The sequence below is a fragment of the Dromiciops gliroides genome, chromosome 2 (genome assembly GCF_019393635.1).
Source record: "Dromiciops gliroides isolate mDroGli1 chromosome 2, mDroGli1.pri, whole genome shotgun sequence".
Taxonomy (NCBI): Eukaryota; Metazoa; Chordata; class Mammalia; order Microbiotheria; family Microbiotheriidae; genus Dromiciops; species Dromiciops gliroides.
The window spans coordinates 254894210-254916399 of record NC_057862.1 but is presented as its reverse complement, the minus strand read 5'-3'; the positions used below and the strand labels follow the sequence as shown (position 1 = coordinate 254916399).

Genomic DNA, 22190 nt, shown 5'->3' with positions numbered 1-22190 from the left:
AGAAGAAAAAAGTTGAGCTGAGTCTTGAAAGTGAAGGTACGGAGGGAGAACTTTCAAAGCATGGGTGATAGTGCCAAGGAATATATTTGATAGATGGATGAAAAATAACAAATCATCCAGTATATTTTGATCAGGGAATAAGTGGAGGGGGAGTAAAGTATAAGACTAAAAAGGTAAGGGGGGGGCAGCTAGGTAGCACAGTGGATAAAGCACCCACCCTGGATTCAGGAGGACCTAAGTTGAAATCCAGCTTCAGACATTTGATGCTTACTAGCTGTGTGACCCTGGGTAAGTCACTTAACCTCATTGCCCTGCCCCCCCAAAAAAAGTAAGAATGGGACAAGTGGTAAAGGTTTTAAAAGCCAAACGAAAGATTTTATATTAGATTCTAGATGTTATAGGGAACCACTGAAATTTTTTTAATTGGGGTGACAGGAGTGATCAGACCTCTGCTTTAGGAAACCCACTTTTCACAAGCTTAACCAAATGGAGGATGGATTGCAATGGGAAGAGACATAAAAATAGGGAGACCAATTTAGATTACTGAGGTAGTCCAGATCATGAGGGCCTGCCTAAGTGTGATAGATATGTGAGTGGAAAGGAGGGGAAATATATGAGATGTTGTGAAGATAGGAATGACAAGACTTGACTGCATATTGGATATATGTGGTGAATGTGAATAAGGAGTCAAAGATAAAACTGAGGTTGTAAGCCTGGGTGGCTGAGATGGTGGTGCTCTTGACAGTAATGAGAAAGTTGGGAAGAGGGGAGGTTTGGGGGAATGGGGAGAGCAATAATGCACTCTGTCTTGGACATGTTAAATTTGAGGTGCCTGGGGGGCCTCCACCTCTAGATGTCCCAAAGCCTGGATGTTAGCCTGGAGCTCAGGAGAGAAATTAAGGCTGGATATATAGATTCGGGAATTATCTGCATAGCAATTAATTGAACCCACAGTGATAAGATCACTAAACAAGATAGCATGGAGGGAAAAAGAGAAGAAGGCCAAGGATAGAGCCTTGAAGAGGGAAAGCTACTCATGGTTAGTAGGTGTGACCTGGATACATTAAAAACAGGCAGGAGTGCCAGGAGAGAGCAAAGCCTTGAAAACCACAGGAGAAGAAAGTATCTGGGAGGAGATGGTGATCAAGTATCAAAGGCTGCAGAGAGATCAAGAAGGATTAGATTTAAGAAAAGATTATTAGATTTGCTAATTAGGAGATCACTGGTAACTTTGGGGAGAGCAATTTCAGTTGAAGAATGAAGTGGAAAGTCAGATTGCAGAAGGTTTAGAATTGAGTGAAAGGAAAGGAAGTGCAGTCACCTAGCAAAAATGGCTTTCTCAAGGAAGTTAGCTATAAGAGGAGGAGAGATATACAGTGAGAACTTATAGCAATGGGTGGGTCAAGGAAGGATTTTTATGGACAGGCATGGGCATGTTTGTAGACAACAGGAGACAGGGAGGGAGAGATTGAATATTAGAGAGTGGGGATGATAATGGAAGCAAGCTGCTGAAGATTTCAGATCGGGGGTGCATATAGCATGTTTACCCTGTCAAGGAGAAGGGCCACCTCTTCATATAAGACAGGAGTGAAAGAGGAGATAGTAGGGATTGATGTCTGAGTGACGTAACATGACAAGGGAAGATGAGGGAACCCTGAGAGAATGACTTCGATTTTTTCTGGTGAAGGCTAAGACAAGGTCCTCGGCTGAGAGGGTCAGGGAGGGAATATCGCACTAGCTCACAGGTTTAGAGTCCTGAAGGATGGAGACATTTCAGAGGCTGATGCCTAAAGTAGGACATGAGGAGCAACTCATAAAGCATAAATCCATAGAGCAGTTTTTATTTGCAAAAGTATTGGTCTTAGGACAACGAGTTCTTTATACTTTTAAATATCACTGAAGACTCCTTTTACACTCTTAACAATTATTGAGGACCCCTAAAGAGTTTTTGTGGGGGAGGGATATATCTATACATATTTACTGCATTCAAAATTAAAACTGATAAAATGTTTCAATATTTATTGATTCATTAAAACAACAGTAAGGGGGCAGCTAGATGGCGCAGTGGTAAAGCACCGGCCCTGGATCCAGGAGTACCTGAGTTCAAATCCGGCCTCAGACACTTGACACTTACTAGGTGTGTAACCCTGGGCAAGTCACTTAACCCTCATTGCCCTGCAAAAAATCAAACAAACAAACAAAAACCAACAGTAAATTATGTTAACACAATAAATATGTTAATATAAATAAATCAATATAAGTGGCATTTTTCTCAGCTATTTTCCAAAACAAAAAAATTTCATGGGAAGAATATTTTACATGTTTTTGCAAATTTCTCTAATGTCTGACAGTGCAAAACAGTTAGATTCTCATATCTAGTTCACTCTATCGTGATATGTTGTTTTGAAGTATATGAAGAAAATCTGGCTTCACACATGTATAGCTGGAAAAAGGTATGTTAATAGGCAAATAACATATTATTATTATCAAAATAATTTTGGCCTCACAGGCCCTTTAAAAAGGTCTCTGAGACTCTCAGAGGTCCTTGAATAACACTTTGAGAACTACTAACAAAAATAGAAAATAGCACCTTTTCAGTAAACCGGAACAAAGGAAAATATTGCCTTTTATGTGGAGAGAAAAAGTAGCTTTAAAAAAAAAGACATCAAAAAGGCAGAAAATTTTTCTTTACTTGACTATATCTCCTCCTCCTTTCTTCTGTTGTTGTTCAATCATTTTAGTCGTGACTCTTTGTGACCCCATTTAGGGTTTTCTTAGCAAAGATACTAGAGCGTTTTGCCATTTCCTGCTCCATCTCATTTTACAGATGAGGAAACAGGCAAACTGGGTTAAGTGACTTGCCCAGGGTCACACAGCTAGTGGGTGTCTGAGGCCAGATTTGAACTCATGAGGACAAATCTTCCTGATTTGCACCCTAGCGCTCTATCCACTGCACCACTTATATGTCCCTCCTTTCTTCTACCTCCAACAAATTGAATTCACCTCAACAAATACAGATTAACTACCTCTGATGTACTTGTCCCAGGTCAGACAAGAGGTGGCTATGAATGTGATGGCCATGATATTTGCATCACCTTTTCAGATCCTAGAAAAAGAGATGCTTCACAGACATTATCCCTTGTATCAAGGATAGTAGAGACTTTGTCCTGAATAAAGATCAATCTTTAAAATATGCCACCTTACCATGTGGGATGATTTTGTTCCATTATTAGCAGTCCACATGCTTTGTCTTTAAACTTCTTTGTACCTCAGTTTCCTGACTGTAAAATTAGCAGCTGGACCATTGAGAACCCTCCTAGCTATAATAGTTGCCTATTCATACATTTGTCAGTCAGTCAAAAGAATTTATAAAAGGACCTACTGTGTGCCACACAGTGTGCTAAGTTGCTAAGGTTACAAAGAAAGGCTAAAGATGATCCTTTCAGGAATCTCACAGTCTAATGGGAAGGATTACATGCAAGCAACTATGTGCAAATGATATATACACAAGATAAATAGAAGATAATGAACAGAGGGAAGGCACTGGTATTAAGGGGATCAGGAAGAGCCTCATGAGGAAAGGGCGATTTTAGCTGGGGAGAGGTAGGAGGTGGAGCTGAGGACAAAAAGAGTTCTAGGTCCAGGGGATGGCAGATCTTCACCTTGGTCTTCCTTGTGACTGACTATGCACTAGTGAGATTCCTGATTGGAGGGGGAGGGGTACAAACTAGTTATAAAGCAAATCATTGTTTAAGTCTGAAGTAAAATGACTCATATGGAGATGCCAAGTCCTCCTTTTTTGCAGAAGAAACTGAGTTTAGCTTTTACTTAGAACCACACATTTGATAAGGATAAATATACATACCATCTTATGCTTGGGGTCAAAAACTCGAATTCATAACGAAAAGGTGGGTATGGCATGATTAAATAATAGTTTATTTTTAAAAGATCTGGTAGTTGGGACAGCTAGGTGGTGTAGTAGACAGAAGCACCATCCCTGGAGTTAGGAGGACCTGAGTTCAAATTTGACTTCAGACACTAGCTGTGTGACTCTTGGGCAAGTCATTTAACCCTGATTGCTTCCAAAAAAAAAAGATTTGGGGGTTTTAGTGGTCTGCAAGCTCCACATGAGAAAGCAGTATGAGGTGGAAGCTAAAAAAAACTAGTGTGATTTTGGACTGCATTAAGAGTTTTAGAGTTGGGGGGCAGCTAGGTAGCGCAGTGGATAAAGCACCAGCCCTGGATTCAGGAGGACCTGAGTTCAGATACAACCTCAGACACTTGACAGTTACTAGCTGTGTGACCTTGGGCAAGTCACCTAACCCTCATTGCCCTGCCCCCCCCCCCCCGCCCCAAAAAAGAGTTCTAGCATCTAGGACTTGTACTCTGCTCTGGTTAGATCATACCTAGAGTACTGTGTTCAGATCTGGACACCACAGTTTAGAAAGGATGGAGAAATTGGAGAGAGTTCAAAGAGATCCAGGATTGTAAAGGGCTTTAAGTCTGTACCATTCAAAGTCTAGTTGAAGGACGTGTGAATGTTTAACCTAAGACATGATAATTGTTTCCAGGTCTTTGAAGACTACCTTTCTCTTCTTCTTCTTCTTCTTCTTCTTCTTCTTCTTCTTCTTCTTCTTCTTCTTCTTCTTCTTCTTCTTCTTCTCCTCCTCCTCCTCCCCCTCCCCCTCCTCCTCCTCCTCCTCCTCCCCCTCCCCCTCCTCCTCCTCCTCCTCCCCCTCCCCCTTCCCCTCCTCCCCCTCCCCCTCCTCCTCCTCCTCCTCCTCCTTCTTCTTCTTCTCTTTCGTGGGGAAGAGATAATCTCATTCTTTTTTGGCCATGGAAGACAGAAGTAGAAGAAATGGATAGAAGTTGCAGAGAGACAAGTTTAGGCTTGATGTCAGAAAAGATTATCTATTGGAGTTCTCTAGAAACAGAATAGGCTGCTTTACATGGTAGTAGGTTCCCCCACTCCTCCATCCCCTGCCAATAGGAGGTCTTCAGGTAGAGACTAGACAGCTACTTGTTAAATATGTTATTAATGGAGTGTTGTTTTTTTTTCAGATAATGAGTTGGACTGGATGGCAGTTGAGATCCCTTCCAACTCTTAAACTTTGTTTTTCTGTGTGTGAGATGCAGAATGGTATAGTCCTTCCTTGGTGTTAGGAAGGAATGCTTTGACACATACTAGCTGTGTGACCAAGTCACTTCTCCTTTTGGGACCCTAGACAACTCTCTAAGGTGTAGGTTATAGCTGAGCTTTTATGATTGGCTCTCAATGGCCCTCAGTAGTGCCCTATATCGGGGAAATCATAGGTCAAGGGAAAAGAAAATTAGGAAACTAGAACAGTCTGAAGCATGGATGGAAGTCATGAGGTAAGAAACTAGAAATGTGATCTTAGAAAAAGTTACTTCTTCAACAGCACAATGGAAAACATGCTGGATTGGCAGTCAGAGGACCTGTGTTCAAATCTCAGCTCTTGGACAAATCACTTTGGTTCTGTAACTTCAGTTTTCTTGTCTCTAAAATTAGAAGGTTGGACTATCCAGGGTTCTTAAAATAGAGCCCTTGAACTTATTTTATATATGTGTGTGTATACATATATATATACACATACATACACACACATATATATATAACACATTGATGTACAGTTAATAAAATATGCATATATATACATATATATTTTTATTAGCTATTTCAGCATGATTGGTTTCCTTTGTAACCCTTTGCATTTTGTTTCATGCATTTATAAACATTGCTCTGAGAAGAGGTCCATAGACTTCACCAGACTACCAACAGAGTCCATGATGCAAAACAGGTTAAGAGCCCTCAATTAAATTATTTAATTCTAAGGTCATTTCCAGCTCTAAATCTAGGATCCCGTGACCTCTCTAGGCCTCCATTTCCCCCTCTATAAAGTACAAAAGGTGAATGAGATGATTTCTAAGTACCTTTTCTGTTCCTGCTTTCCTATGATCTTATGATGCTATGAATGATTCAGTCTAAGGAGTCCCTTTCTTTTGTCTTCTCCAGACACTACAGAATGAAATCGTGGGCCATGCGCCCCGGATAGAGGATGTGTTGCATAGAGGTCATGAGCTGGTGGAGATGGCTGAGATAGACTGCCAAGACATTGCAGAGCGCCTGGGGCATCTGCAGGGCTCGTGGGAATTGCTACGGGATGAGACTACTCAACGGCTGCAGCGGCTACGGGAGGCCAATGAGGCTCAGCAGTACTACTTGGATGCTGGTGAGGCAGAGGCCTGGATCAGTGAACAGGAACTTTATGTGATCTCTGATGAGACTCCCAAGGTCAGTTGGTGTGTGGTTTGGGAGATGGCAAGGTTAAGGTAACCAGCTGGGTTCACTACAGGGTGGGAGGTAGGCAGCCAACTCCTCCTCTGCTTCAGATGTTCTTGGCCAAAGAAATATCCCTATTAATAAAGATGGGGCAAAGCTAAGAAATAAGAGGGTTGAAGTCTGTCAAGCTTAAAAAGTAAGTGGTAGGGGCAGCTAGGTGGCGCAGTGGATAGAGCACCGGCCCTGGAGTCAGGAGTACCTGAGTTCAAATCCGGCCTCAGACACTTAACACTTACTAGCTGTGTGACCCTGGTCAAGTCACTTGACCCCAATTGCCTCACTTAAAAAAAAAAAGTAAGTGGTAGATGAGGGAGAATTGTGGGGTCCAGGCCTAAGAGTTTGAGAATAAAATAGGAAGCCCACATGTTCTGCTTTGGGACACGCTTCTCAGAAAAGAGACTCTAAATTCAGTATAAATGTGCTACTTATTTGTCAATAGACCCAACTCTTTTTGAATTTGGTATTGCCTTATTTTCCTATCCCATTATTCCCATCTACATCTCTCTTGTTCCTCCACCCCCTACTCCTTGATTCTCTTCCATGCTTTAGTCAGACAGCAAGTGATTACTGAATGCCTATTATGCACTTAGCACTGGTCTAAACACCATGAATAATATAGACAAAGTATAAAACATGGCCCTCATGAGTCTGATGTTACTTCTGGGGAACCAATATATTAGTATTAATATATGAATATAGGGGGCAGCTAGATGGCGCAGTGGTTAAAGCACCCGCCCAGGATTCAGGAGGACCTGAGTTCAAATCTGGCCTCAGACACTTGATACTTACTAGCTGTGTGACCATGGTCAAGTCACTTAACCCCCATTGCCTAAAAAAAAAATTTTTTTAAAATAATACTTAATATATGAATATAGTATGTATTATAAAAATGGGTACTAATATACAAATATACCATGTAATATATACATTAATATAATTATATTCAGATTGTGAAACAACAACAAACACACTGATAGTACAAAACTAATTGCTAAAATGTGTGACACAGACTCTAAATTCTATAGGAATCAATATCTGAGGACAATCCTTGAGGATCAGGTAAACTGCAAGGCAGTTACTGGGGAAAGACCACTGACTCTGGATATAAGGGATCTGGACTTGAATCCTCTCTCTAATGCTAACTACTTCTGTGACCTTGGATCCCTTAACCTCCCTGGGCTCAATTTTCCTTACGTATAAAACGAAGGGGGGAATTTAAAGAAAAATTAAAAATTAAAAAACAAAACAAGGGGGTTGGAGTAGAAGACTTCTAAGGCCCCTTCCAACTCTAGAGCTATGATCATAATCAGAGAAGGCTTCATGGAGGAAGTGAGACTGGTAGGATTTGGGGAGGCAGAAGGGGAAAAGGAAAGGTATTCTAGGTAAGACAAGTAGCATGACCAAAGGTGGGAATTACCGTGGCACATCTCTGGGATAGTGATGAGACCAGAGCAAATGGAGCATATTGGGAATTAGTAGGAAAATAGGGTAGAATGGATCACCTCTTCTCTCCAGATTAATGTTAGATACACCATAGTTATAGACTTCTGGGTACAACGTAAGGAACTCCTAACAGGACTGGACTCTGGGAAAAAATCAAATTGCTTTCTGGAGAGAACCATTGTGCATGCGTGTGTGTGTGTGCGCGCATGCACGCGTGCACTTTTGGTAGTGGGGTAAAATCTAGATTGCTGAATTTGCTTGCCATGTTTGGGGACCTCCAGCAGCTGTACTGTAGTTTCTTCCATTGTGGGAGCTTCAGGAAGGGATAGCAAAGAATGGATGAAGCTGGATCATGATGATGACACTTCTGCTCCCATCCAGGATGAAGAAAGCGCCATTGTGATGCTAAAGCGACATCTACGGCAGCAGCGTTCAGTTGAGGAGTATGGGAAGAATATCAAGCAGCTGGCTGGCCGGGCTCAGAAACTCCTATCTGCTGGCCACCCTGAGGGGTGAGTAACAGTGGGGCTCATTCTTATTTTTAGGGAAGACCTGACTTCTTTTTGGGGGGGGGTACGGAAGAATGTAGCTACAAATGTTTAGATGGGAAAATATGTTTATGATTTCTGCCCAAAAAGGGAGCTTTTGTTCTCCTGAATATCTTGATTTAATCCCATTATTTAGCTTTAGTTTTAGGAACACTAACTTAATTAGAGCAAATTAGTTCCCAGACTAGGAATGGGTTAGACAGGTAGATTGTGCAGGGACCCAGAGTCAAGAAGAGCTGAGTTCAAATCTTGTCTCAGACACTACTTGTATGACCACATTTAACCTCTGCCTATCTCAGCTTCCTCATCTGTAAAAGGTGAATGAATAACAATAATACTTACTTCTCAGGGTTGTTATGAGGATCAAATGAGATAATATTTATAAAGTGCTCTGCAAATCTTAAAGTGCTATATAAATGTTAGTAATTATTAGTCTACTTAAATGAATATTTACCCTAAATATTCATTGCTTCAAGGATCTGTTATTTCATTGGTGTTCATTCCTTGCACAACACAGACTGGAACTCCATTATGATTTTTTTTTTTTTTTGCCGGGCAGTGATGGTTAAGTAACTTGCCCAGGATCACACAGCTAGTTAGTGTCATGTGTCTGAAGCCAGATTTGAACTCAGGTCCTCCTGAATCCAGGAGCCAGCGCTTTATCCACTGTGCCACCTAGCTACCCCTCCATTATGATTTAGGAGACAAACTTTGAGAAGTGATTTTTATGCTTGAAAAATCAAGCATGGCAATCAAATCAAATTTTGATTTGTAATCTGTGATCAGATAAGTGAAGAGTCTCTCCATATTTATCTAAGTTGGTTCTTCGATGACAGACTGGGCAATCAATGGGCTCATGTCCATAGTTTTTCCAGCCTGGTAGTTACCAGATCTTGTGCTCAACTGGTATAGCTTTCTAGAACCCTGGCCCATATAAGGCAAAAAGGAAGACTTTACTGGAGGAGTTAATTGAATATTTTGGTTAACAGAGATTTCTCATATACCAAACCCATTTTCAGAGAGTTAGGATACAGTAAAATATGCTTAACATTAAACTAAATCTAATTTAACTTATTCTTTTTTTTTTTTTTTGCGGGGCAATGGGGATTAAGTGACTTGGCCAGGTTCACACAGCTAGTAAGTGTCAAGTGTCTGAGGCTGGATTTGAACTCAGGTACTCCTGAATCCAAGGCCGGTGCTTTATCCACTGCGCCACCTAGCTGCCCCCGAATTTGACTTATTCTTCATGACCCAACAAGCCCTTCAGATGCCTCAGAGTTATCATTATAAATGTCAACGTACAGTATTATAGGGGAAAATCCTGTTATTTGAACTTTCTCATTTAAATTCTGGATGCTAATGATGATAGCCAGTATTTACATAGCACTTTAAGGTTCACAAAGTGCTTTCCAAAAATATCAATCTTTTTGATCCTCTCAACAACCCTAGGAGTTCCATGCTATTATCATTCCCATTTTACAAATCAGGAAACTGAGGCAGAGGGAGATTAAGTAACTTGTCCAGGGTCTTACAGCACTAAGTGTCTGAGGTAAGGATTTTAATTCAGGTCTTCCTGACTCCAGGTTCAGTGGTCTATCTACTGTGCACCTAGAAGTAAATTTTATTTTATACCAGTTAACTTTGGAGCAGAAATCATAGGTAACTTTCCAGTCATGATCTTACCAGCTGATAAGAGGAACTATACTAAGCACACATTAGTTACCATAAAAATTGCCCTCTTAATTCTAGGAAGATGGTCCAGTGTCCTGTGCTGTTCTTCTATGGACACCAATGAAGGATCTCTTTGCCTCCACAGTCTGCTCTACACTTGCCTTCAATGCTTAGGACTCGAGCTTTTCCCACTAGTGACCAAAGGCCAGCATGCTAGCTCGAGTGCTGGACTTGATGTCATCAGATATATTTAATTTAAGGTTTTTTAAAAAAATAAACAAGTATTTGTTTTCTCTCCTTTCCACTCTTTCACTCCCAATTCAAAAACAACAAAAGAAAATGAAAAGCCTCATAACAAATACATATAATCAAGAAAAACAGATTCTTTCATTCATAATGTCCAAAAATGTAGGTTTTATTCAGTATCTTCAGTCCATCACCTCTCTATCAGGAGGCCTTCATCCTTGGCTCTCTGGAATCACAGTTAGTCATTGCTTTGATAAGAGTCTTTCAAAGTTATTTTTTCTTATAATGCTGTTATTATTTACATTGTTCTCCTGGTTCTGCTCACTTCATTCTGCATCATTTTGTAGGTAGTTCATAGGTCTTCCCAGTTTTCTCTGAAGCCATCTATTTCATTATTTCTTAATAATAATAATAATAATAATAATAATAATATAGTATAATAATATTCCATTACATTCATATAATATAATTTGTTTTGCCGTTCCCAATAGACGAACACATTCTTGGTTTATCCTTTTCTGTTGTTGTTGTTTGAACTTCAATCTTTGAAGAGAACCATGATATCCAGAGGTGATGTCATGACTTGTGGTGAATTAGATTTAATTGAGGCAGGGCTTAAGCTAATATAAAAAGAGCTATTGCAAATGTTTTTATACATATAGGTTCTTTTCTTTTTTTTTCTTTGATCTCTTTTGAGTATAGACCTAATAGTGGTATCTTTGGATGGAAAGGTATGCAAAGTTTAGTGATTTAGTTCCAGTTTGCTTTGAAATCAGGTAGACTTCCATTCAAATCTTGCCCAATTTACTGGCTGTGTAACAGTAGTCAAATCACTTGACTACTACATCTTCAGGGACTGAGACTTGTAAACCTTAAAATGCTATATAGGTGATGCCAATTAGTATTCCTCCCTGGTAATGACTGATGATATGTTGGGCATGGGTAAAGGATAAGAACTGTTTTATCAACCTGCTTGCAAAGATAATGAATAAGTTCATTCTTCACAATGAATTCTGTGATTGCCCTAAATGAAGGAGATGATTGGTAAGGAATCTAATCATCAAAACTCCTTGCAGTACCTGGGGATCCAGTAAAATGAATGGCATAAGAACTGTTCCTCTGAAATAGAGGGAAACTTTCTGCACAATTTTATTTAGGGACCCATAATTTCATCTCCAGCAGCTGCTAAAAGGGACTTTCTTGTTGCCATTAAGTGGCAGTGTGGCACAATGGAAGGCATCTTGGCGTGAAAAACAGAGCACCTAGACCTTCCACCATGAACCTATCCATGGTGCCTTGGGAAACTTAGGAGTCGTCTCATGCTTCAACTTCCCAATTGGTTACTTGGGGATCAACAGTGGAAGAGAAAGATAAACTAAGGGTTTCAAAATATCTCAGCCATCCAAATCTGGATGCTTTGGCATTCTTCCTCTTTGATGCCTTTGATGGGGGGCAGCTAGGTGGCGCAGTGGATAGAGCACCGGCCCTGGATTCAGGAGTACCTGAGTTCAAATCCGACCTCAGACACTTAACACTTACTAGCTGTGTGACCCTGAGCGAGTCACTTAACCCCCATTGCCTCACTAAAAAAAAAAAAATAATAAAATTGATGCCTTTGATGCCTGAGATCACCCCTAATCTTGGAACTTTGCTTTTATTTTTTACTTTAATTGGTTGGTTTTTTTTTAATTCTAGGGAACAGATTATCCGACTTCAGGGGCAGGTGGACAAACAATATGCCGGGCTGAAAGATATGGCTGAGGAACGGAAGCGCAAGCTAGAGAACATGTATCATTTGTTCCAGCTGAAGAGAGAGGCTGATGACTTAGAGCAGTGGATTGCAGAAAGGGAAGTGGTGGCCTCTTCCCAAGAAATGGGGCAAGATTTTGACCACGTTGCTGTGAGTTTCATACCGAAAACACTCCTTTTTTTTTTTTTAACATTTTTTCATAAAAAGAAAACAAATTAGTCTTCCATTATCTTTAGATGTATAACAACAGCAACTTGCATGTTTCCCCTCTCTATTTTCAGTTTTAGTAAAACACCAAAAATTAATCTATCATCTACTTCTATTAAGCAGCAGAGTGTAGCCACAACAGACTTTGGCATGTGATAATGTTTCCAGGGGGTAATCCTCTTGGATTTAATTTTTTTCCTTGAAAAAGGTGTGATGACACATGCACAGAGAGCTGTAATATGGTAGAGTCTGTGACAAGAGTGTGAGAGTGCTGTGCCATCCCCCCCAGTCACCCAAGAGTCTAATAACCATGTTTCCATTAACCTATGTCCTTCTCCAATTCTAGTTGCTGCGGGACAAGTTCCGTGACTTTGCCAGGGAGACTGGGGCAGTTGGGCAGGAGAGAGTGGACAATGTCAACTTGATCATTGAGCGACTCATTGATGCTGGCCACGCTGAGGCTGCCACCATCGCCGAGTGGAAGGATGGGCTGAATGAGATCTGGGCTGACCTACTGGAGCTCATAGACACCCGAATGCAGCTGTTGGCTGCCTCCTATGACCTGCACCGCTACTTCTACATGGGAGAAGAGATCCTGGGTCTCATTGATGAGAAACACCGGGAGTTGCCTGAAGATGTGGGACTTGATGCCAGTACTGCCGAATCCTTCCACCGTGTTCACACGGCTTTTGAGCGGGAATTGCATCTCTTAGGAGTACAGGTACCATTCTACTCACCTGTCTACCCCCATGTGTCAATCCAGGAAGCTTGCCTTCTGTCTCTGTGTTCACAGACTGTCTCTGATTTCTTTGTGGCTCTTTACAAGTTATTACCCTCTGTCCCCACCCTCCCATCTATAAAATGGGTATTTGAGAACTTCAGAGAGTTGGTGTGAATGTCACTGAGGTTATGTCTATAGGGAGAAAGAAAGTGATAGAGAAACACTTTTATTACCTTCAATATATCTTCATGAAGAAGGGGGTTGACTTTTTCATTGGATAAATTGATAAGTTAGAATGTTTAGATCTTAAAAAAAAAAGAATGTTTACATCTTGCTTTGGGGAAATGCTATAGTACTTTGGTAGTTTGGTGTCTTAACACAGGCACCCTTTCCCACTACTACAGATTGTAGCTTCTGCATGTCCTTCATTCATTCATTTGGGGGGGGGGGCAATGAGGGTTAAGTGACTTGCCCAGGGTCACACAGCTTGTAAGTATCAAGTGTCTGAGGTCAGATTTGAACTCAGGTCCTCCTGAATCCAGGGCCGGTGCTTTATCCACTGAGCCACCTAGCTGCCCCCATTCATTCATTAAATGCCTACTACATGTATATGCTGGACCCTGTTCTAGGCATTGGGAATACAAAGACAGAAATTAAATAGTTCTTACTCTCAGGAAGCTTCTAGTTTATCAGGGCAAGCAACATGTACATGACAAAGTAAATACAAAATAATCTCTTGGGGGAGGGCACTAGCACCTAAGGAGATTTGGATGGCATACATGAGATGAAACTAAAACCAAGGCCTTGATTCCTAGAAGCTAAGCATTCTACAAAGTGGAAGGAAAGCATTCCAGGCAAGGGAGATAGCCTATGCAAAGGCATTGGAGGACAGGACATAGAATCCCATGGATAGAAAACTGCAGGATATCTGTCTGAAATGTAGAATCTTCTCATCCCATGTGATCGTTCCCTACATTTTTCCTATAAATTCTCCACAGATATTTACCCAACCTACTGGGAGCCTCTTTTTTCTTTTTCTTTTAAATATGTCATTAATACCAGCATATACCCACTTGGTTAGCCATTTTTTCATCTCTACAAGACTGACTCACCTTCTTTTCCAGTTGTATATGTCCTCAATAGTCTTTTGTTTTATTTATATTAAGAATGTTAGTATGGACATGGATTGGTTCCTCATGTACTACACCCAATTGTTGGTCGTTGGGCAGATATTGCTTCTTGATAGCTATGTGACCATAGATAAATCATTTGACCTATGAGCCTCAGTCTCCTCATCTGTAAAATCAGAGAATTTGTCTTAATGATCTGAAACGTTCCTCATCAGCTCTCAATCCCACTGGTTTATAAATGGTCTTCAGAAAATGCAATAATGAACTGGATTATGGTATCTGTTTGTTGTTTGTGGGGCAACGAGGGTTAAGTGACTTGCCCAGGGTCACACAGGTAGTTAAGTGCCAATTGTCTGAGGCCGTATTTGAACTCAGGTCCTCCTGAATCCAAGGCCGGTGCTTTATCCACTGTGCCATCTAGCTGACCCCTGGATTATGGTATCTTAAATTTTGGGTTGCTCAGTCATTTTAGGTAACCCAAAATACATAGCTGTTTTCTTATTGTAGTCATAGCTTAATGTCCAGATGCTGTTCCCCAAATAAGTAGCTGCTCTTTCTTTGGGCCAACAAAAGCTAACAAAATGGCAAGTGAATACAGAGAGAGTGGGTATGGGAGATGAAAAGATGCCAGGGCCTCAGAGATAAGTGTGGTTCCCTGAGGTCTTACAATACAGGACCCTGCATAAGAATGCAATTTCATTTTTCATTCCTAAGAATGCAATTCATTTTCATGTCCTAATAAGGATATCTTATCATAGCATGTTTCATCCAAGGAAACTAAAAGTACATTAGAGCTCTGAAAGAAGGAGGGCAGTAATACGTTCTTCCCCATTTTGCAGACAGGGGAAAAAGGTGCCAAGAGGCAGAGGAACTTTGTCTCACATTACCTGGCAAGTCAGTGGTAGACTAGGAGGGTAGTGCCGAATTCCTATCTTCTGAGTTAGTGTTTGTGCTCTGAAAAGGTGTTCTCTGAATTTTTTTTATTAAGAACCCCTATAAAAAAGAAATTTTGAGCACATACCTCCAATATGTATATTTAATTGTTTATAAATTAGATACGGACTTATATATTAATAATTATGTACAGGGCAGCTAGGTGGCGTAGTGGATAGAGCACTGGCCCTGGATTCAGGAGGACCTGAGTTCAAATCCAGCCTGAGACACTTAACACGTACTAGCTGTGTGACCCTGGGCAAGTCACTTAACCCCAATTGCCTCACCAAGAAAACAAAAAATGCAAAAACAAACAAACAAAAATAATAAGTATCTACAAGACAGCTAGTGTCACAATGGACAGAGCGCTGGGCCTGAAGCCAGGAAGACCTGGCTCTACCCTTCCAGCTCTAAACTTTTGTTTCTGTGAAACAGGGAAATTCAGAAAAAGGATAACTTTGGTGACAAAGGTGATGTAATTTTTTTTTAAGTGAGGCAATTGGGGTTAAGTGACTTGCCCAGGGTCACACAGCTAGTAAGTGTTAAGTGTCTGAGGCTGGATTTGAACTCAGGTACTCCTGACTCCAGGGCTGGTGCTCTATCCACTGCGCTACCTAGCTGCCCCTGGTGATGTAATTATAATATATTCGTGCATTCCACTCACTCTTCCTAAATGAAAAGGAGGAGATGGAATGGGGCTTCCTCACTGTTTCCTGCCCTGGAAGACAGAGCATGAAGCTCTGGTGATGGGAGACCATGTGTGAGGATGCTATAGGGGAATTTTGCCTGCTTACCTGCTGTGAGTAGAGATAGGTGGTTATCACTTCCTCAGGAGGACCTATATCAGGGGCAGCCACACAGGAGGCCAGTAGTGGGAAGGGGCGTAGGGGGCAGAGTCTTGAAGGGGGTGAGGTATTAGAGAAAAACCCACAGTTAGCTGGGAGGAGGGCAGGAGGGGTGATGCAGCCCATCTTCCCACCCTCTGATTGACTGTTGAAGTCATTCCATGTCCTTGACTTTGGAGCCTTTTGCTTTAGAAACTTCACCATCACCATCCCATGTAGGTGACCAGAAAGAGCCCTTATGCTTCCCATTCCCATGATTCCTCAGTCATACACAATGATAGCACACTTTTCATGAGGCAGTATGAAATAGTGGATAGGGTAGGTAACTTTGAATCAGGGACGCATGGATCCAGATCCTCCTTCTGACATTTATTAGCCATGTGACCATGGGTAAATCACTCATCTGTTCTGAACCTCTGTTTCCCAATCTGTAAAACTGCTATAATAATATTGATAGTACCCACCTCATGGGGTTGTTGTGAGGTTGGAATAAAATTGTATATATGAAGCACTTTGTAAGGTGTAAAGTACCATGGACATGTGATTTCTCATCTTATGATGATGACAACAATGACTACAGGTGCAGCAGTTCCAAGATGCGGCCACACGCCTGCAGACAGCTTATGCTGGGGAGAAGGCAGATGAGATCCAGAGCAAAGAGCAGGAGGTGTCTGCCGCATGGCAAGCACTGTTGGATGCCTGCGCAGGGCGCCGGGCCCAGCTGGTAGACACGGCAGACAAGTTCCGCTTCTTCAGCATGGTCCGGGACCTCCTCTCTTGGATGGAAAGCATCATCCGGCAGATAGATACCCAGGAGAAGCCTAGGTATGGCAGCAAAACCAGGAACGTGACTACTTTTTCCCACAAGATGGGGCTCATAAGCTTAGTCACAGACTTGTTCTCTGGAGGAAAAAAAGGGTGGAGCAAGGAGATCTTTTGGGGCTAGAGCTGGGCATGACTTCAAACTGCTGTAGTGGTGATCCAGGATCTTAGGGGTTCAGGCAGAGATGCTTGGTGGATATGGAGCCTGCAAAGGTCAAGGTCCTGCCCAGGCTTGGACTGAGGCTGAAAGTGCCTTTTCTCACTTTCATTTATGTCCTAGATGCTTGTGCCAGCTCGTATAGGACATTATTAGCAAGAATCATAGTTTCAGAGTGCTAGGAGTGCCAAGCTCACTTGGCAGCAAAGGACCTTAAGCACCTTGTGGTTGGACCATCCATAAATCTAGATGCCCCCTTTCTCTATTTCCCAACGTTGTATCATTGGTGAAAACATCCCTCCCCCTTCCCCACCCTGACAGAGAAGAATTATATTCTTTCTGCTTAGGAGTAACCACAACTGGGGATCCCAGTGGAAGAGCTGGTGTTATAAAATTCTCAACATCTTGGATTCCAATTTATTTAAAGCCCCACATTTATTAAGCACCACTGTGTACAAGCTCTATGCATGTTGTCCCTCAGAATAATTTCTCCATTTCATCTGTACTGTCCCCACCCCCAGACACTGGCACCTTGCTCTCAGGACCCAACAGCTAGTTTCAATTTTGGGGTCCTAGCACCCCACACAGGGAGCCAGTTGGTCTTTTTGTGCCTAAGCCCCTGGCCCTGGGAATCACCAAGCCTTCCTAGTCCTTCAGTTTCCCTATCTGCAGCTGGCCTCATGGAGAACTCTTAGGAGAGTGGGCCCTTTGTTAATTATTGCTCTGTTTCAGAGGTCGGTGTGGTCTGAGCCATTAGAGTCACACAGTGGGTGGCCTGGAAACCAAAGACATTGTAGTTTGGGAATTTCTGAAGAACTAGAGCCTAATGACAAGTATGTGCAGCTGTAAGGCCTTTTGCTCCTTCAGGAGCCTGAGAATTATCCAGGGAGGAAATTCCCCTTTTGGCTTTTGCCTCAGGGTACAGTGTTTTGGTTGAATTCCCTTACCATCATCCTTCTCACCCTCTCCATCTGGCTCTCCTATCAGGGATGTGTCCTCAGTGGAACTGCTTATGAAGTATCACCAAGGCATCAAGGCAGAAATTGAAACCCGGAGCAAAAATTTCAGCACATGCCTTGAGCTAGGAGAATCACTGCTTCAGCGGCAGCACCAGGCTTCTGAAGAGGTAAGAGTCTAGAATAAGGACCAAGGACTGGCTCCTCCTGAGCTGCCTTCTTCTCCTCCAGAGAGGGAAACTAGGGATCAGCTGGCTTTTCCAGCAGTCCATCTATTTGCCCATCCATCCATCCATTCAAATATGTGTGTGTGTGTGTGTGTGTGTGTGTGTGTGTGTATATATATATATAATGTGTGTGTGTATTTTTTTTTTTTTTGGTGAGGCAATTGGGGTTAAGTGACTTGCCCAGGGTCATCACACAGCTAGTGTAAAGTGTCTGAGGCTGGATTTGAACTCAGGTCCTCTTGAATCCAGGGCCAGTGCTCTATCCACTGCGCAACCTAGCTGCCCCTCGATGTATATTTCTTAGGTGTCTACTATATATTAGGGTCTGTATGGGATATAGTTGTTCAAGGCATAGTCTCTATCCTTGGAGAGCATAAAATAGATAAAATATGTAGAAGTGGAGCTTGTAAATAGCTGATATGTGGGTTAATGGTCTGAGCCCCAGACCAGAACCAAAAATCTCCTTACCAATCATTGCAGATCAAAGAGAAACTGAATCAGGTGCTGTCAAGAAGGCAGGAGATGATGGAGAGATGGGACAATCGCTCAGAGCGGCTACATCTATGTGAGTGCAGCCTTGGGTCCAGTGAACGTGGCCAGGTTGGGGGCTTTTCATGGATGAAGGGAAGGGGAAGGAGCCCAAAGCTCCTCAGTTTTATGGTCAGTTCAGTTTAGAGAAGAACTGTTCACAATACATCCTTTCCCCACCCCTCACCCCCACCTAACAAGGGTTCTTAACCAAGAAGGCCCAGCCTCTGATTTGTGCCTGGGCCCCCTCCCTTTTGTTTACATAAAATTATTCAAGGATCTTAAGTCTGGCTGAGAAGAAGATTTTTTTTTTTCAAGGTCTTGGTAGCCCTGTGGGACTTTGAGAATAATGATAGATGGTTACATGGACGTTAGTGAGAAGATTGCTATACCAGGTGGCTGCTGAAATCTGCACCATGGAGCAAGTCAAGTCAACAAGAGTGTATTAAGCACTCACTAAGTGGCAGGCAGAGCGATAAGTAATGAGGACCCAAAGAGTGGCAACAGAACAAACTGTAGTCTCTCTGCTGAGCTGCCTAGGAGTCCTATGGCCAAGAGGCAAAGCTAACCTACCGAGGTCTTGTGTGTGTGTGTGGGTCTGTGGCTTGTTCTTTGTGACAGTGTTGGAAGTATGTCAGTTCTCTCGGGATGCTTCTGTGGCCGAAGCGTGGCTGATTGCCCAGGAGCCTTACTTGGCCAGCAGAGACTTTGGACATACGGTGGACAGCGTGGAGAAACTCATCAAGAGACATGAAGCCTTTGAGAAGTCCACAGCCACCTGGGCTGAGCGATTTGCTGCCCTGGAGAAACCTACCACGGTGAGCTATAAGGCATCCAAGTGTTGAGGCCAAGCTGGGAAGGAGTCCTGATATTGCTAGGAAAGCAAAGAGTAGGATGAAGAGAGAGTTGAGTTAGGCCATCTAGTTTTTAAGTACAGATCTCTGTGAATGAGGAAAGTGATGGAGAGGACCCTCAAAAAAAAATAGGAGATGTTCTTCTCTACCCCAGGTTATTTACACTTCTACAGAAACAATAGATACATGTGAAAAAGACGTAAGAATCTTCAGTAAATAATTCATTATCAAGCTTAATAATCATGTGTTAGCATGGTAATATTTTCAAAGACTTGGAAATAAATGCAAGGGAATAGGGTTGAGACCTTATAGGTAAGTGAAATGACTGTTGGATTTAATCAGAAGCTCTAGGTTCAAACCCTGGACCTATGATTAACCTCCTTTGTGATCCTGAGCAAGTCATTTTACCTCTGACTTAATTTCCCCATTTGTAAATTGAGGCAGGTGGAGTAGATGGCTTTTAACGTTCCTTCAAGCTCTATTATCTTGTGATACTCAAGCAGGAAGGTTTAGTCATTTCATTTCAGTCATGTCTGATCCTTCAGGACCCCACTTTGGGGTTTTCTTGGCAAGGATATAGGAGTGGTTTGCCATTTCCTTCTCCAGCTCATTTTACAGATGAGGATACTGAGGCAAAGAGGATTAGGTGACTTGCCCAGGGTCACACAGCTAGTAAGTGTCTGAGGCCAGATTTAAACTCAAAAAGATGAGTCTTCTTGACTCCAGGCCTGGGACTCTATCTACTGTATCACCTAGCTGGCTCGAGCAGGAGGATAGTTTGGCAACTGTGACATAAATAGATTTATAGGCTCTGAACCCCAGTCGCTGTAGTGTGATTGAGCTGGCAGAGAGGAGGTATAATGGAGGAAAGGCTCTTCCTATGGCCTAGCACATAGAAACTAACTCACTGATAGCTTTCTCCCTATCCTCATTTTTCACTCTGTCTTTCCTGACCCAATGAATGACCTTTTCTTTCTGTAGCTTGAGCTCAAAGAACGCCAGACTCCAGAGAGACCCACAGAGGACAGTGGGTAAGTACCACAAGAATAGAGCCTGGTTGCGTCTCTAGACAAGTAAGTTTTAAATACTGAGTGACCCAGGGAACCAGAGCTGGAAAACTCAGTGGAAGAGAGGAAATGGAGAGAGGAATTTTCTCTCAGGAGCAGCATCCTTAGAGCCTCATGGGGTTATGACAAATGTGCATCTTGCTCTTCAATTTGTGGGTATTTATATTGGAAAAGAAACCTCTAAGAAGTCCTGGGCCTGGGGGCTTTGAAAATTATTCATGAAAGGCAAAGGCAGAGCTCTCCTATACCAAGGAGGACCTAAAACTGGAAAGGTAAATCCAGAATAAATAGAATTAATCTTTCCTGCTCTGCATCACTGCCATGGGGACAAAGCTCACTCCTCATTCTTCCAAGAGCCTTGTATAAAGTTCACACTGCTGCTTTATAATGGAGATTCTTCATTTTTCAAAGGATTATGTTTTTTGGGGGGAAATATTTACCTACATTTTACAGGATAAGCTTACTGCTGTTTTGTAGGCATCTATACACAGTGAAGCCTGGTTATAGATTATCCAGCCCATGTTACCTGTGAGCAATATGTAAAAAAAACAAACAGTCTCCGTTTGGTAGGTGCTGCCTTATGAAAGTACTTGTTTTTAAACTGGTGCTCTATATATTTCTCAGGGATCAGGAGGAGGAAGGAGAGACAGCTGGGGAGCCTCCTCGGAGTCTCCATCGGGTAGCTACTGAAAGAACATCACCGGTCAGTTCCTTCTCACATTTGTCTAGTTCCTGGGAGTCTCTGCAGCCAGACTCTGTACACCCTTACTAGAGCTCAGTCCAGATCAGTCAGCAAGAATGCTGAGAATGGTGCACACATCCCTACCCTGGCCCTTCCCTCTTCTCCTCCCCCTTCTGCAGGATCCTGTTTCAGTTTAGTCTTCCTTGTTTTATTGTGTTTACTTAATTCTCTAGTATAAATTGCCTTCCTCCTCAATTCTGTGTAAATGAAATGCTGGGAGGAGATTACGTGCCTATCCATCAAGATACCTTCCTTTTTAGTTTGGTTTTACTGAGGTTTAATAAATGTTAATGGATAAACATATCACCGTTCACATCAGAGGGAAGACCAAACAATTCAAGCTGAGATGTTCTGTGTATAAACCTTCTCTTTCCCTTCCAATTCACCCCTTTGTTATCCTCAAAACCGGAGCACTTTTCTCCCCACCTGCAGGACCTTCTGAGTTGGAGTTATTTCTGAAAGTAGTGTCATTCTTCCCTGGCCCTGATAGTGGGAAGCACACGGTACCTGTTCCTCCCTCCCCCATCCTCATGAGTTCCTTTCATTTTTTATGAAAACGTTTTACCACCTTTCTCAATTCCCATTCATCCTGGCCTAATGCACCAGATTCAGTGGGGTGCACTGATGGAGGTCCTAGAGACTGGGAAGGGGGTAAAATGGAATAGTGGGAGAGGAAAACCTCAGAGTATCAGAGATGAAAGGGGTGAGCTCTTAGCCTTCTGGTGTATGGAAGAAGGATGGATAGGAGACATACTAGCAAAGGAGACAGCAGAAGAGGCTCAGGGATTATTATGGTCAACCAATATACCAGGGTTTCATTCAGGGGCTCTCTAGAGAGTGTTGTCAGTGGTTATAGGTAAGACAAAACCCAGAAGAGGAGGACAAGGGGGCCATGGTGGCAAGGTAAGAGGGAGATCTCAGTGGGGTTTCTCTTGGGGTGGAGTGGAGCCATAATGGGGTTTTCATGGGGGAGCAATTATTT

At 42.3% G+C, this 22190-nt stretch overlaps 1 protein-coding gene across 2 annotated transcripts in view; it reads left to right on the top strand.

The window, feature by feature from the left end:
- The window catches only part of SPTB (spectrin beta, erythrocytic), a 175543-nt gene that overhangs the window by 120911 nt on the left and 32442 nt on the right, over positions 1-22190 (top strand). For both annotated transcript variants that reach the window (XM_043983695.1, XM_043983696.1), the window contains exons 23-32: positions 6035-6313; positions 8186-8316; positions 11965-12169; positions 12573-12947; positions 16436-16680; positions 17822-17960; positions 18498-18582; positions 19167-19363; positions 20381-20430; positions 21091-21169. In XM_043983695.1, the coding sequence (XP_043839630.1) occupies positions 6035-6313; positions 8186-8316; positions 11965-12169; positions 12573-12947; positions 16436-16680; positions 17822-17960; positions 18498-18582; positions 19167-19363; positions 20381-20430; positions 21091-21169 (1785 nt within the window). The remainder of the gene's footprint in view (positions 1-6034; positions 6314-8185; positions 8317-11964; positions 12170-12572; positions 12948-16435; positions 16681-17821; positions 17961-18497; positions 18583-19166; positions 19364-20380; positions 20431-21090; positions 21170-22190) is intronic.